This window comes from Clavelina lepadiformis, chromosome 7 (assembly GCF_947623445.1).
Source record: "Clavelina lepadiformis chromosome 7, kaClaLepa1.1, whole genome shotgun sequence".
NCBI lineage: Eukaryota > Metazoa > Chordata > Ascidiacea > Aplousobranchia > Clavelinidae > Clavelina > Clavelina lepadiformis.
In genome coordinates, this window is record NC_135246.1 from 10,630,236 (window position 1) to 10,645,415 (window position 15,180).

A 15,180-nucleotide genomic window follows, 5' to 3' on the forward strand; every position below is an offset into this window, starting at 1 on the left:
ATGGAAGATGTGCCACTGAATGTAAAGAAATTCTATCACGGGATTACTTAAGATTTCCATGCTGGTGAACCGAAAGTGTATGTAAGATTTTGATTCTGCTGTATTCATGATGCACGAATTCACAGTTAACAGCAAATTTAGTGTTGAGCGAACTTTAAACAAATTGTAGACCCTTAAAATGGTTTTAAAGACACCTACGCAAACATTATTGTAGGTTGTCATTAACCATCGCCGCAATATTTCTTACTGGCAAACTGGAAAAACAAAACGAAACAAAAAAAAACGTCATGAGACATCTCAGTTACTTTGATTATTAGTTTTTAAATAATTGAACAAGATACGCCAAATAAAACCTTATTATTTTGAAACATATTTAACAATAGCCGATATTTGAGAACAGTATTGTGAAAGTTAAATCATAGCATATTTTATGGTGCGTAATTAGTTTTGCATTCTGGGAGTTACCCTTCATCGGTTTCAAGCTGTAGATTTTGTGTCAGCTGTGTTTACACGTATGCTCTTGTACTCACCACTCAATATTGTTTTCATTTCTATTTTATAAATTTTTTTAACTGCGTTTGAAAAAGGTTACTGCTGATCGACAACTTATCCTCGCAAATCAAATAATAGTGTAATGGCTGGAAGTTTAAAAACATTTTAATCATCCATCTGTGCCTCTGTGGTTTAAAAAACGGAAGAATCTGAGTGTATTTCTTTAGTATCTAATCCACCAAAACATTTCACGGAAGCCTTTTCGGCCTGTCTTGCGCTCTCGGCTTTCAAATACAAACTTTATGTTTTCATCGCTCACGAAAGTAAAGGCCTGAAAAAAATGTTTTTTTGATTATGACAGTTGTGCAAGTGAACTAAATATATCTTTAAGTGTTTAAGATGAAAAAAAGAATGACCAAATATGTTAGAAGTGTGCTGTCGCACATGTATTATAAAAATATTATGTCAGACTTAAGTCACATGAGTGTTTATTTGCTCTGAAAAGTTGTCATATGACATGAAACTGGGTGTAGAATTGGTGAACAATTCCTTGTGTTTTAAGTGAAAACATGCATGGATGCTCAATATATTTGGAACATATTGCTTACTTTATTTCAAGACAAACTTTCTTCAACAATGCACATGCTTTTTACCTGTGGTTCATTAGGTTACGTGAAGACTGCTCAGTGAAAGAATAAATATTCTAGTATTATACCAATATAGATTTCTACAGTTGACAAAACTTTAATTTTCCTTTAAACTTTCAGCAGTCTAACGTTATAGCAATACAAATGAAACATTGCAAAAACATTTGTAACAAAAAAGCAAAGCAAGGTATGTATTGCACCACTGAAAATAGCACTCATATTTGTGGCAATTAGGTGTTACTGATTAATTATCTAAAAACACCGCAAAATTATCGCAACAAAGTAGTTTACAAATTAGTTGCACCTGTGCAAGCAAAAGCAATATATGCGAAAAAAATATCACAGTGATCACGTACCAGAAGGCAAGATTCATAAAAAAACATACAGTATACACTTTTAACATTGCATAGATATGGCTTGTAACCACTTCATCTCAAAATGGAAAAATTAACTACGTAAAAGATATTAGCCTATAGTATTTACATGTTAAAATCCAAATAGTTTTAAATTATAAGAAAAGTTTAATTACAAATATTAACGTTGATTCGCTGTTTTCAGTCTTCATGTTTGTACATTTCACGAAAGCACACAGTGATTTCCAGAAAAGCGTGAAGTGGCAGCGCTAATGATAAAAATAACTCTTGGATTTGAAGTGTTTTATATCAACAGTGATAAAATTTGAAGCAACAGCACAGTCTTGTTTTCACTCATTACGCTGCACCTGAATTAACAAGAACAAACTTAATCTTATCATAAAATTTAAAGAATTTATTTGAAAACAATAAATGGAATGAACCAGTATTCGGGAGTGGACAGCTGTTACCAAAATAAACCCGGGTGCTACAGCTACTCAATTAAAAAGTAACATCTCTACTGCAATTAACACAAAATTAAAAATAGCACACTTTACACTAGTGTTATTTTTGTCTCACTAGCTGTAGGTATAGCCGTATAAACTTGTGCATTTTCTAAACAATTGCAGATTTTCCTTTATTACTATGGAGCAGGAAATAAATTCTGAATGCAGTTTTTAGACTGAAAATTAATACAACAAGCAAAAATGATGCCACTATAAAAAATGTATTATAAAACAGTAAACTTTAATACCTGTACTATAAAATAAAATTTATTGATGCGCAATTTCAGTTCAAACTTAACAAACCCTTTACAATCGTCATGAAAAAAATCCATGGTGGCAATAACAACCCCAGATTGTCATGCAACTAAAAGCCGTAAGTGTAGATGTGGATATGTAAAGTGTAAGTAAGACGCAAATATATTATTATGTTTGAAAATAATATTATATCTTCTTAGTGTTCAGTTATGCTAATTTAATTCATATCACGTGCAGTAGGTTATTCTTATTGTAGCAACTATTCTTAACACCCATTTTACCATAATGGAAAACATTTTCTACGAAGATACATTTTTCATATTTGGCCTGGAAAATAGAAAAGAAAAATAATTTTATTGCTAGAAAAATATTAATCTTTCATGGTCATTTGGTCGAAATCCATGCAGTTACTTTTTTCTTTTTTCCTACTTTCATCCAATCACAAATCTCTTAAGCATGGTTTTCACCAAAAAGAGAGCAAGGTGAACTTTTGATATCTTATCATGTTCGTAGCACAAAGGTTTTGTATTACATAACAACAGCCAAGCAGGCCTTATTGTTGCAAACAATTAATCACCGATGTATGGGTTTGAATAAAAGAAAAATAAACGAAGTTGACCAAATCCACATCTTTTTATTAATTATAGGCAAATGGAGAATATGGTATAATAACTAAGTGGTCTAGTCTTAGATGATAATAATTGTTAATCTGGAATTAATGCATATATTTTTTATAAGATACAAAACCACTGTGCAGGCATTTAATTTGCTCACTGATCTCCATTCCTATTAAAAATAGTTTTAATTAAATCTAGTTACTAAGCTCTGATCATTGATGAACATTAAAAGCATTATCTATAACCATATATAACCATATGAAATATTAGTTATTCTTTTCACCATCTGAATTTTTTCCTGAAACACTAGTGAGTAGCGGAAAGCAAAAAAATAAGTATTCTGCTTTAATTTCTCTTAATTATTTAGAGAAGTAGCATCGCTAAAATGACCACTATAAAAGTATTGTAACACTGCTAACATTGTTACCAATTACATACTGTCACAATTACAGTCAAAGCTGATTAATACTTTATATTATAAATTAAGTAATACATACCAGAAATCTCGTAATAGTAATGTAGGCATTGGCTGCATCTATGTTGTGCGTTCTCTGATTTTCTAAAAGATACAAACCACCACATTAGTACAATATGACTATTTTAACCTACCAATATAATTTGAAATATACTTTACAACACACTGTTAAAATTGCTGTAAAGATTTAAACATTTGCAGTTTGCACATGTCTTGGCTATAAAGCTCCAGCTAATTTATCAAACCAGGAGAATTGTGAAGCAGTAGTAAAGCATACTTCTAATCTGTGATGCGAGGAAAGTATCAATAATTCCTCTTTTCCTCTGCAACAAGTATTCATCAGCAATTACTTGGTTTATTCTTTCTTTTGGTAAGTATAGACAATATTTCCAGTTTTGAGGTTGCAGAAAAATGCACAACTTGATGATGGCAGAATTGTAAGCGGATATATTTTGCCCAATAAAATCCAATAAGTGTGAAAACTCATTCAGCGACAGTGTGTTAATAGCATAAGCCACGGCCGGAAACTCTTTAGAATGACAGCATGACAAACTGAATCGTGTTGGACAAAACACTTGAAGATAGGCATCGCGCATTTCCTTATGAAGATCTCTGTTATATGTGTCCAAAATCATGTCCCACGATGATTCAGCACGTAAATCAATATAGCACATAAAGCTGTCATGACAAGTGCCAAGATAATCTTGCGCATGCTGAACAATCTCATTGAACAACGAATCCAATGCAAAATCACCTGAGTATACAAACAATATCATGTGATTATGTGTGCTTGATAAAAGCATCCAACAATTATTACATCAAGCTGTCCACTTCTAACTAGGATTACTACACCCAATTAGTTGAATGAAAATATACACCTACATTTGGTCTAGGAGATAATTGCAGTTCAGTTCAAGTGATAAGATGTTTTTAATGATTAGGGCATCTTGCAAGATATTGGAAAATTTGTAATATAGTTACACTTTTATATGTACTTTACTTTGGATCAGCAATAAGTACAGCATGGAATATAAGCTTTAACTACATGTTTATAAATCATACCCATGATGTTTCCTTTATAGAATGTTGTAATGATGTAGTTTTCCTATCCTTAGTAAGTGTTAATAACTGATGAAAAAAACATACAAAAAATTGATGTAGTTAAAGAGCTGGAAAAAAACGAACATTATTGCTTGCCATACAACTCAGCAATTAGCCACAAAAATCCAACTAATTAGTAATGACAATAAAAATCACAGTTTGTAAGTTTATGTGAGCTTTAAAGTGAAATACTGTACTTAAATATCCAAATAAAGTTTTACTTGGTCTCTTTGCTGGCCTTTGTCCTTTATCTTTGTCTATTTTTGGTGGGGAATGCGTTTGCTATAAGACAGGCAGTAATTGTAGTATTTCATTTACACCGGGATTTAAATCAAAAATAGGAAATGAAATTAAATCAGGATTGATCAACAAATTGAAGATGTAATATTAAATTAGGTGATAAGGTATACCTGAAAAACAGCATATTTTCAACAACAGCAATGGCACCTTTTTTGCAAAACTTTATTCATCTGAATTGTTGCAAAATGCTCAATATTAAGCCACAAGATGCTGGAATGCTGTCTGCACTAAGCCCAGACAGCTAGGCTTTTAGTAGCCTATTGTTTGCCCTAGTACCTTTCGTTCTTACACACTTTGCTTACCACACGTACACAGTGCAGTATCAATTAAAAATTTTTATAAAATTGTTTAGTTTGGCTTAATTTCAGGCGAAGCTTGATTGAAACGTTTTTTTTTATTCCGGCGTTTATAATGTGAATTGCGTTTATTCTGGAAAAAAATTATCAATTTTGAGTTCAAAGTAATGAGCTTACCAAATAAAAAAATGAATCCCTTTGTGGCATTGAACATTGAATATTATTAAGAATAACCTTAGATAATAAGATATGAATGCAACTTTTCATGCAATATGTAAAATATCTTGTTGTATCTCAGCTAGGCAATAGACTGAGTTGACTTTATCTGTATCGCAAGCTTCTGGGCTAAAGCTAAAATTCAGATAAGATCAAACAGCTTGTCATAATTAGTCTGTTAATTCACGGAAAGTTCAAAAACTTTGTGTTCAATATGGTAAAAAAAATTAAATTTATTGCAATTATGTCTGCAATATTCCTTTCGTGCCCATTGAACATTAACATTGTCTACATTACTTTTTGTACTGACCATCACACTTTTTTGATTTTAACAGAATAGAGCAGGCACAGGAAATATCTTATTAGTCCTGTTGGTGCACGAATGTTTAAAAAAATCTTGTATTCTGTAAATACTTTGCAGAGCTAGCAGTCTCGCACTGACCCACCCTGTTTCCTTTTCCTTCACACAGGCATTGTATGTCATTACGAGTGTTTGTTTTTTTTAATGGAACAATACTTAAACAAAGTGGGCATATACATACACAGCAATAATCCTGCTACTGCAGAGAAAACACAACAAAATATAATTACAATATTTTAAAATTTTGAGTTTTGAAAGTGGTAACTTGTTAATTAAAATTTAAAAAGTGGTTGCCTAAAAAGCAGTAGGGTAATTTATATATAGTATTTGTAGTAATTTATAAATTCAGACTACAATTAGGTTTGAAAATCTATAAAAACCAATACGATTCCAAGAATCCTAATTTCTAGCAATGTGCTTATAAGGACTGGTGAATATTATAGCTAAATGAAGTGAATGTTTTACAAACAGAGATGGAAAGTCTCAAAGCAGGTTTTCGTAAAGGCTTGACTTGTGTTTTAGTGAATAAAATACTCTACTTCACCAGTGTTAACGTGGAAATTTCAGTTGACGGTTGACTTACTCGAGTCACAAAACAAATTATTTTAAAACGTTATAGAATCGGTTTTTATATTTGTGAAAGAATTTATTCAGAAATTAATATGCAATACATTCTGTTGAATGTGAAAAAACACCAATAATAAACAAAATCAGATGCTTATATTTACATTACGAATATTCAGAAATTCATTTATTATCGACCTAAAACAAACAAAATTTCTTAATTAGTGACTTAGCATGTGTTAAAACTTGGTAAACGTTAGTGACTCGACTTGCGAATGTCAGTAAAATGACTCAATTTGACTTGGATTTGTACTGTTAGCAACTTGACTTGAGTCACAACCATTCAGACTTGTTTCTAATACTGTTTACAAGAACCACCACACAAAAATGAAATGAGGGTCAAAGACCATAGTGAAAGGTTTGGCAGCTACATGCATGACATTCACCAACATGCATACTAAACTTTTTAATCTTCACACCGATTTATAATAAACAAACAAAGAATAACTAAGTAATAGAACATCAATTTATAATAAATTACAAAGAATTAGTGCTTTAGTGGACACCATCACTCGATATTTTGCGTCTTTGCACGCACTATTTCTCGTCGAAACTACTGTACTACTCAGTCAGGGCCGAAGGGAAGTTATACTACAATGGTACTATGGGCTACAAGAAAGACATGTAAATATTTGAATATCATTAATAATGGTTAACCTAAGACTTAAATTAGTTTAGGTGGAAATTTATGGCTGAAATGAAGGTAATTACTAAGTCCCTGCAAATTTCTTTTTAATCTACCAATTGCATTTTGTTTTTGGATGCTTGCATCAACAACCATTCAACAAATTCTCGCCTACTATTACTACTCTACACTACTGCTACCAATACAATGATTTCTGATATCAGTTTTCAGAAATGTACGAATACACAATAAAAACGACCTGGGAAATACCATAATGCTGTATATTCTATACTTACTGGCCCATCAAAGCATCTTTCATCTTTGCAAATTACACAGCTGATATCTTCTAAATAAAGTGTTGTGAAATTTGCAAACATGCACTCACATGGAACGCTAATAGTGAAGCACAATCTCCTTTTAATGATTAGATTATTAGGCTGTTACTACTGTACAAGCAATCAGGAATGAGATATTGTTCTTTGCTACGCTGGAACTACTTTAGGGGACTCCCCATTGGCGAAAGACTGGTTTCGCCTCCGCGCAGAGCTCGAGACTGTGACGGTAAAATGTTGAAGATAAGACAACACCGCAATTCCAACTAATTGGGCAAAGCGTCTTTATAGTTTATAACGGCGTGAAAATCAGTCTTTCCTCACCGCGTGAACCCAATTTAAAACTTATCTTATATGCAAGTTCTAATAGTCACTCTTTTTTTTTTTTTTGTAACTTCTTTCAATTATTATTTTTTGTTATACAACCTATATAATTATATATTATGTTATATTTGTTGCTGATTTTTGTTAGATATTTTGTAATGCTCTTAAGTTAAGTTTGTGCCTTGCATCAGGGTCTTATAACAACAACGCAACAGGGAATCGAACTGGGCTCACATATTTATGAGCCAGGCACACTATAACTGCTCCGTCACATAGCCGAGAATCTGAATTTGGACATATGCATGAGCTTTTTTTAAAGTTAGTGGTAAGATCTGCGTAACGTTTTACACACGCATTACTTTTTTTTATTATGTTTTCGGACCTAATCATCAGGACCACCGAACAGGAACAAGTGTCGTTAAATGGTTTGCCGAAGAGCAATACAACGGTAGCGCTGCCACTGGGTATTGAACACGGAAAACGTATGCTCCAGCGCTCTAACCGTTCGAATACCGAGCAGACAATTGCTTGTAGCTAACGCTATAAGCTTTAGTCGCTACTTGGATATTTATCGGATAAATATTCCCAGTCATAACCTGCGTTAATCTATGGACTTTAGCGCAGCAATTGCCGCAATAACTTTATGATTCAAATTAGGTTATAAACAGATAGATCCATATAAAATCTGAACCTACTACTTACAGAATCTAAGGATAATACGCTAATCTATTAAATAGCGAGAATTAGAGGTTTACCGAGTATATAATGTAGTGGTTTCTAGGTGTAGACCTTCGAATTATGACATGCTGCATTTCTACTTCAGTACATTTTGGCTATGAAGCCTAATCTAACGTCTGAAATTATCTAAAGGCGCTTTCGTTGCTTATTTTGCAGACTAGCGTCAAGGTATGACAACATTTCGCACGTTTCGTTAAAAAGAACACGTCAAAGAAACAAGGGACGTTTATCGGGAAATTTTTGGGAAACAACCGATGCCTTTCTCCCTTTTTTGGGTCTTGTGACACTTTTCGTTCTGGCCCATGGTTACCAAATCGTTGCTAAGCAACGATCGATAAAGGGTTCACCCACTGCAAGACTTCTGCTAAAACACGAAGAAAAGTAAAAACTTATTGCATAGAGTGCAAACATTTAGGGCATTGCTATAGCCCACAAAATATCCTGAATAAAAAAATACAACACCACCGATTATTTTAGTTTAAATGTATAGATATAAAAACGTATGCGCTAAACCTTTTTATACGGTATTAGCAAGCAAAGCGTTGGACGCATGTTACTAATAATTAGCCTATATTATCTTACTAACCTTTCAAAACGTTATTTTCGAGCTGTGTTTTTCTTTAATAACAGCAATTGAAAAAGGATTATTGAACCCAGGGTAATCTATTTTTTATAATTATCTACTCAATTGCCTTGAGTGACATTTAAAACCTGGCAGGCCGTCTCCAACCCATAATGTTATCTTTCTTACCCAATTCTCCAATATAGATCGTTCAGCTTTTCACTGCAACTGAACAGTGCTCAAAAGTGATATTTCCAGTGTTGCACTGCAAACATAGCCTTCAGCTACGAAACATCTAATCCATTGCATCATGTGCTACTGAAGCCTTGCTACTAGGACCATTCAGAGCAAACTATCCTATGCTGTCTACACTTTTTTCTTTTCACCTGTCTCGTGATTCATTACGTCACTTCACAGCGTTGAATGAAAGCTGTCCCGCCTATACTTAACCTAAGTTAACCCCAACGCACATTTATCGTCCAACCTAACTAACTAAAATATAACGGTATGCCTATTTCCTAATAATTCCTTTTCCCAACAACTGTGCGCACTTTACTATATAGGTTGCTTTGCGTATGTTTAGAAAAAACTCACACATTTAGTCACTTACTTATGTCCATTAGATTTCTTTGTGTGGTAGGCGATATATTCAAGAGGGCAGCTTATGGTCTATTTATACTTTGTATTTTTGGGCTACTAATAAACAAAGCCAGTGTGTAATCCAAAACGTAAGCTACAAATGTAAAGTTTAAGTCTTAAAAATTCTGAGTGTGGTTTATCACGAGTGCAATTGAAATTAGCAGACCTTAATTAACCGTTCCGGCATTCCCCTAAACAAAATTATAAAATGACCAGCTGTACAATCAACAAAAACAACACATTCAAAAAATTTCTCACATCTGGTTGTAACTTGTTAAAAGTTTGTTTAAAATGCAATTTGCAAAAACTTGTCAGTATACGTTAACAGCTATTTTTTTAAGAGACACACGCCAACGTTGCTAATGACCGACAAAAGCATTCATGTCTGTATCAGAACTTGCTAATCTTGCCACTGCGACTACGCTGACAGTTTTTGACGTCTTGCGTTCTTGTAGCTTCTTGTTAATAATATTCTCCGCTCTGGATTGTGAAGACAGCGTCATTCGTGACCATTTCTCGCTGAAAGTTTGAAAAGGGAACCAATTTGTGCGTATGTCGTCTGCTAGGCGATTGAAGCGCCTGTAGAATGCTTCTGACATTGTTTGCGGGGCGTTTAGGTTTTCCTTGTTTACGTCCCAGCAAATGACGATAACCCATTCAGCTACCAACAGGAACACACCGCACAACATCGAAAAAGCGACTAAATAAAACATACCGGCTAAGTCCATAAATGTAAGTCTCTTCGGTTGAGATCCGGCTGCTGTATTCACGTCTCTTTCGCATTTTGAAAGTTTTCCTAAGTACTTCTGTCGTAGTTCCCTTATCAAGCCGCTCTTCTTTAAGACCATCATGTATCGCGAAAGGTCGTCAAAGTGAGGTGAGTTCTTTGACAATGCGAAGGCGTATTCTATGGCTCCAAATCCCACTTCTACCGTTTTCAATTCACAATCTGTACCGCCCGATATAAAATCCAACGTGACCGAATCCCAGAGGAGAGCAAATTTCTCTTCTCTGACCAATCGCATCCCTACTTCTACGCTTGGCACAAAGTAGTGACTCGTATCGTCATCATCAGTTAAGAAGCTGTACAGTTTTAAGGCAAGTTTGACCCCGGATTTTTGCAGCTGAGTCTCAACAGCACTATTTTGTACGGTTCCATACGCTACTTCTGTCTGGATCATTAAGTCAGTCAACGAGTTTATAGACGATGAAGTGTCGTGTCGAGATACTACGGACACCATGTTGGCGGTGTAAGAAGCCACAAAGACGACGGCGGATAGGTACCAAGCGATTGTGGTTATTCGGGCAGATACGGAGCGCGGTACCTGCTCAGGCGTCTGCCAAAACAACGCAGCCCATACAAAGTATAGAGCGTTGTTTAGACCCATTCCCCGTTCTGCGTCAAGACGTTCATCGAGGAGTTTTCGTTTGGCTGCCTGAGATAGATTGGAAGTTTTTCTTTTATTCTCAGCAGCGGCGGAGACGCGGCCACTGAGAAAAAAATTTCCCCTGATGCCATACGGGCTTACCATCGAGAGAAGACACAGAAAAAACGCGACGAGTACGACGCTTGTGAGCACCGCACAATACAAACTGATGTGAAATGGATAAAGGAAAGCGTAAGGACTATACTCGTGGCCACTGGTCGACACTACCGAAGTGTTGAGGATAAATTTGAGACCCAGATCGAGAAACGAAGGTAAAAATGTCACAGCATCCGACCGATCTTGTGTGACAGTGATAGAAGCAACGGCCATGTCAACCTCACCTCTCACTACTTCGCCAATCATGCCGTTCCAAGAGCCGGAAGTGACGTTAATTCCACCAAATTTTCCGTCAGTCACGAGTTTTATTTCATATTCAAAGCCTGCGATTCGGCTTAATTGCTCCAACACATCAATGCAAAATCCTCTTAGCTTTGTCATGTCTGATCTATCTGTAACGTTGTTGGGAAAGTACACAAACGGAGCTTCGATAATGGTTGTTATTTGTAGAAAATACTTGACCTTCCTTAGTGAAGTTGCGAGAGCCAGGTCGTCCATGTCTAAACTTCCGTCGGCCCATCTACCAACCGGTAACCATTCTTGCCCTGAAGAAACGACCACAGTAAGTTCATCGCTCATTGTGCTGCCATCTTTATGAAAACTGAGATGTGAAGTGAATCCAGAAACATTCACTGCTAAAATCTTCTCGCGCACAACACTTGCGTTCAGTTTGTTCAGTTCGTTTATCTGTAACAGTCATCGTAATTTGAATACAAAACCTGCGACTGCCATTTCAGTTAAATCTATATCTATTCGTTATATCATTATCCAAACGCAACACTACGACGTCTCTGAGTAAAGAGGGATTATGGAAAGTCCGTTTAACTAATATTTTTATTGACCTGTGATTATATTATAGCCTAACAAATGCAAACATATGTTTTTCAATGGTATACAAACTCACGTTGATATTGGAATCACAGAGGGTTTTGTAGCCATGCGCTACAACGAGAATAGAATCTAAAAGTGTTTTAACGTCGTTATTAGCTTGGGTTAGATTGTATAACTGACCACCGTCCCGCATGAATGGCATCATTCCAATCGCGCCTACAAACATCTGTCGTTGTGTTTTTTGTTAACCAATATATAACAGGAAGTGTTTATGTTGCATATTCATTATTATTATTCGTTTATGTAACTAATAACTGATAAAAATCCTGAATGTCCAAGAACCTTCAAAATATCTTGTCTGGTTGTTGCCGAAACGAAAGGGTTTCAATGGAGTTCTTGCTATCGCGTCCATAACAAACCACACCCAACCATTAACCGTTGTCATATTCGTTTCATAAGCTTTCTCTAGTACTTTATATCCAGAATCAGCATGAGATATGAGGAGCACGACATGTGCACCATGAGTTTTGACATCTCGTAACATAGCCGCGCATTCAGTCGGACTTATCGGTTCCTACAAAGAACTGATGTTAGTATTGTGGTCGAGGGGCCAAAAAAAGCTAAATTATGCCATTGAATGTCACAAATTATCCTTGTAGTAGTAAGCAGTATTTCATTTGAGTTTCATACCTCAAAATATGCAGTGACTTCAGACTTCCAGGAAAACCATTGAGTTGACAAGTAAAGCTCCCACCACGCCGAACTACCGTAATCTGTTCGCGAGTATATCACAGAATATCGGGTTCGTGAGAGGTACTCCATCAAGCGAATATAAGCCTGGAAATAAGTACAAGGTCACCATTGATCAAGAATACGTCAAACCTTTTGCCACATTTTTTAAAAATCTCTATCATGGCCCGCAAAAGCACAAATATTACAAACCTGCACTTGCGTCCTTATCGACGGTGACATTCGAATTAGATTTGGAAACCTCGTATTCTGTTCAAGAATTGGATCCGTCCCAAAAGGCGAAATGTGAACTATATCTTTGAGTGAGGCTACCGGGTGAATAAACCTACTCAAATGCTTTGAATTTTAGCAGAAAACAATACATAAATCGTTATGACCGTATGGAACCGCATAATAAAAGCGGGATGCACTATGTCAGACTTTAGCTTGAAATTTGTATTCTATCGCTTGTCATGATAACAGTATAAAAACGCACATATTTCAATAACTTGGAAACGAGGCAATCTCTTAGAAGTAGTGTTGATACAGATTGCAGTTGTAGCTAACTTAATATCTTAGGGTTGACATAATCTCTAGGCGATATATCGGCTTTAAAGTCGTCCAGCCAATATTATAAACGGAAATGTGTACTTGCTTGATAGATGAACTAGTTCTCGGTCCAATCATTGTAATGATACTATTCTGTTCTATCGTAGTCTCAATGGAGTCGAAGTATCTCCACATGTCTTGAGGCAGTTTTGGTGGTTGGGATAGGTAGCTGAAAGTTCAAGTTAACCATGAGTTGAAAATTTCCATCTATTGGTACATTTTACTGTACTGACCTTACTCGGGCCCGGTTGCATTTCATACAGTGTATCGGGAATAAAGGGATTAACAGTGATTTTAAGACGTATAAATAGTGGTGTATTGTTAAAAAAGAAGTGGGGGTTCGTCGTCAAGCAGGCATGATATTGTATCCAAATGTATATAAAAATGGGGACAAAATAACACGAAGCAAGAAAAGGTAAGAAATCGTGGTACTACTACCTACTGGTTATAAGATGTCTAAAACATGAGTTGCAATCACCGTGACTAGCTCAAACAGCTCGTCTGTTGATTTCGATGATTCACGCAGTTAATGCTTTCTATCTCGATGATTTACTCGACTAACTCCCGATCTCTGCTCGCTGGTAGAAGTGCGAGCTTATGAAACGTGAAAGCGATGGGAGTTCGATGGGATAAAATGTTCGACAAGAAAAACGCTGTGAGTCGTAGTAGGTGCACTGCGCAAAACAATATTTTGACGATGTGAAATGCATCTAGCTAAAGCTGACAAATTGAACATAGAAAAATGATCAGTGTTGAAGTTAAGAAGCGGGCATTTGCAATGAAAACTTCTTATCAGCACAGATGCTGGAAAACAACTTGGGAACGTACAAAAAGGAGTGTTCACACGAAATTATTCGAAGCAAGTTTCTAAATATCAAACGACGGTTGAAGTGTTTCTTAAAAAACAAATTCATAAACTTCAATAGTAACTAAAAAATACTTCTGCAAGAAATGATGTAATGCTATTAAAAGTACCACCCAGGCCGCTACAAATTCAAGAACAATTAAAACTTAAACTTGAAAAAAACTTTAACTAAAAAATAAAACCTGAAAGTCCATCCTCTCGCCAGCACGGGTTGAAAAACTGGACTGTTAAGAGATCACCATCGAAAAAGTCATGAACGAGTAAAAAAATCAACGAGAAATGTTTTAATAAAATAGGCTAACAAACATACTTTACAACAATTTAAGGCTAATTTGGGTACTCGTGTAGCTTTGAGCACCAAAATTTGATTGTTACCGTTACCCATTACGAGGAGAAATTCGTGAGCTACAAACTTGTAGCTGTTGAAGCTGAGCAGTTTGTAATTAAAAGTACAAATATTGTGGCGTAGGCGCTTTGGTAACATTACGTGCTTTGCTATAAATATTATTTTTAGGTTAAAATTGCCATACATCATATTATTGCAGTTTAGGCCTAACTTGACTTATTCTAGCCTACCGTGACGGTAACATTAGGTCAACAAAAATAAAGGACCTATAGGCCTACCTGATGTTTACTTTCCAATTATTCGGCATAATGTCGCCATTGTTGAGAAATTGTATCGGCTCAACAACCGAGCTTTCATTTACATCATCATAGATTAATAGAATCTGTAATAAGCATTCACTGTTGTCTGGTAAGTCGGGCTTTCGAAAGCAGCAGTTTGAGGCTGCACCCACAGCAATAACCACTGAGACACATATCAGTAATATCCAGCTTGTTATCATTTTGCTAGCTCTGAAGCGAACTTACACAAATGTGTGACCAAATGCCCGATAATGCCACTCCAAGGTACCAACTAACATTGCTTTATCATTGCAAGACGAAGAGCTTCACCTTGTCTGTAGCAATCCTCCGCTCATTTTCTTTAATTGTTACGTCACTTGGACATTCATCAAAATCTCATGTCATTTAAAAAAGATTGATTTCAAAATACAGTACGACTGGTACAAAAAATCTGGTTACTTAACTTATCGTATTCATCAGATTTTATTTTTTTTTGCAGTGCATTTAAGCTCGCA

General features: G+C 35.5%; 2 protein-coding genes across 11 annotated transcripts; both read right to left on the reverse strand.

Moving 5' to 3' along the window:
- Nucleotides 1–1,088: 1,088 nt before the first annotated feature.
- LOC143465712 (uncharacterized) lies at nucleotides 1,089–9,555 on the reverse strand. Of its 4 annotated transcripts, XM_076964158.1 has the most exons (6): nucleotides 4,857–5,288; nucleotides 4,668–4,728; nucleotides 4,408–4,473; nucleotides 3,623–4,099; nucleotides 3,368–3,429; nucleotides 1,089–1,860 (listed from the first exon to the last, which is right to left on the reverse strand). In XM_076964158.1, exons 3-6 carry the CDS (start codon nucleotides 4,409–4,411, stop codon nucleotides 1,843–1,845), a joined length of 561 nt encoding a protein of 186 aa, XP_076820273.1. In that variant the 5' UTR covers nucleotides 4,412–4,473; nucleotides 4,668–4,728; nucleotides 4,857–5,288; the 3' UTR covers nucleotides 1,089–1,842. The 4 variants fall into 4 exon arrangements, with proteins under 4 accessions (XP_076820273.1, XP_076820274.1, XP_076820272.1 ...); XM_076964159.1 differs by lacking the exons at nucleotides 4,668–4,728; nucleotides 4,857–5,288 and adding an exon at nucleotides 9,435–9,555; XM_076964157.1 differs by having other exon boundaries at nucleotides 4,685–5,288.
- Nucleotides 9,556–9,704: 149 nt separating this feature from the next.
- Nucleotides 9,705–15,023, reverse strand: LOC143465711 (glutamate receptor 1-like). Of its 7 annotated transcripts, none has more exons than XM_076964150.1 (7): nucleotides 14,666–15,023; nucleotides 13,223–13,345; nucleotides 12,781–12,913; nucleotides 12,529–12,675; nucleotides 12,181–12,412; nucleotides 11,912–12,054; nucleotides 9,705–11,694 (listed from the first exon to the last, which is right to left on the reverse strand). In XM_076964150.1, exons 1-7 carry the CDS (start codon nucleotides 14,884–14,886, stop codon nucleotides 9,823–9,825), a joined length of 2,871 nt encoding a protein of 956 aa, XP_076820265.1. In that variant the 5' UTR covers nucleotides 14,887–15,023; the 3' UTR covers nucleotides 9,705–9,822. The 7 variants fall into 7 exon arrangements, with proteins under 7 accessions (XP_076820265.1, XP_076820263.1, XP_076820267.1 ...); XM_076964148.1 differs by having other exon boundaries at nucleotides 12,781–12,924; nucleotides 13,219–13,345; XM_076964152.1 differs by having other exon boundaries at nucleotides 12,781–12,924; nucleotides 13,219–14,536; nucleotides 14,666–14,806.
- Between the last annotated feature and the right edge of the window lie 157 nt (nucleotides 15,024–15,180).

Coding starts and splice junctions, on each gene's coding strand:
- LOC143465711 (XM_076964148.1), bottom strand. CDS start 14,886: ATGATAACAAGCTGGATATTACTGATATGTGTCTCAGTGGTTATTGCT. Junction 12,925..13,218: donor CTAGTTCATCTATCAAGCAA/GTACACATTTCC, acceptor TAAAATTCAAAG/CATTTGAGTAGGTTTATTCA. Junction 12,413..12,528: donor AAGTCACTGCATATTTTGAG/GTATGAAACTCA, acceptor AGTTCTTTGTAG/GAACCGATAAGTCCGACTGA.
- LOC143465712 (XM_076964159.1), bottom strand. Junction 3,430..3,622: donor CCTCGCATCACAGATTAGAA/GTATGCTTTACT, acceptor TGTATCTTTTAG/AAAATCAGAGAACGCACAAC.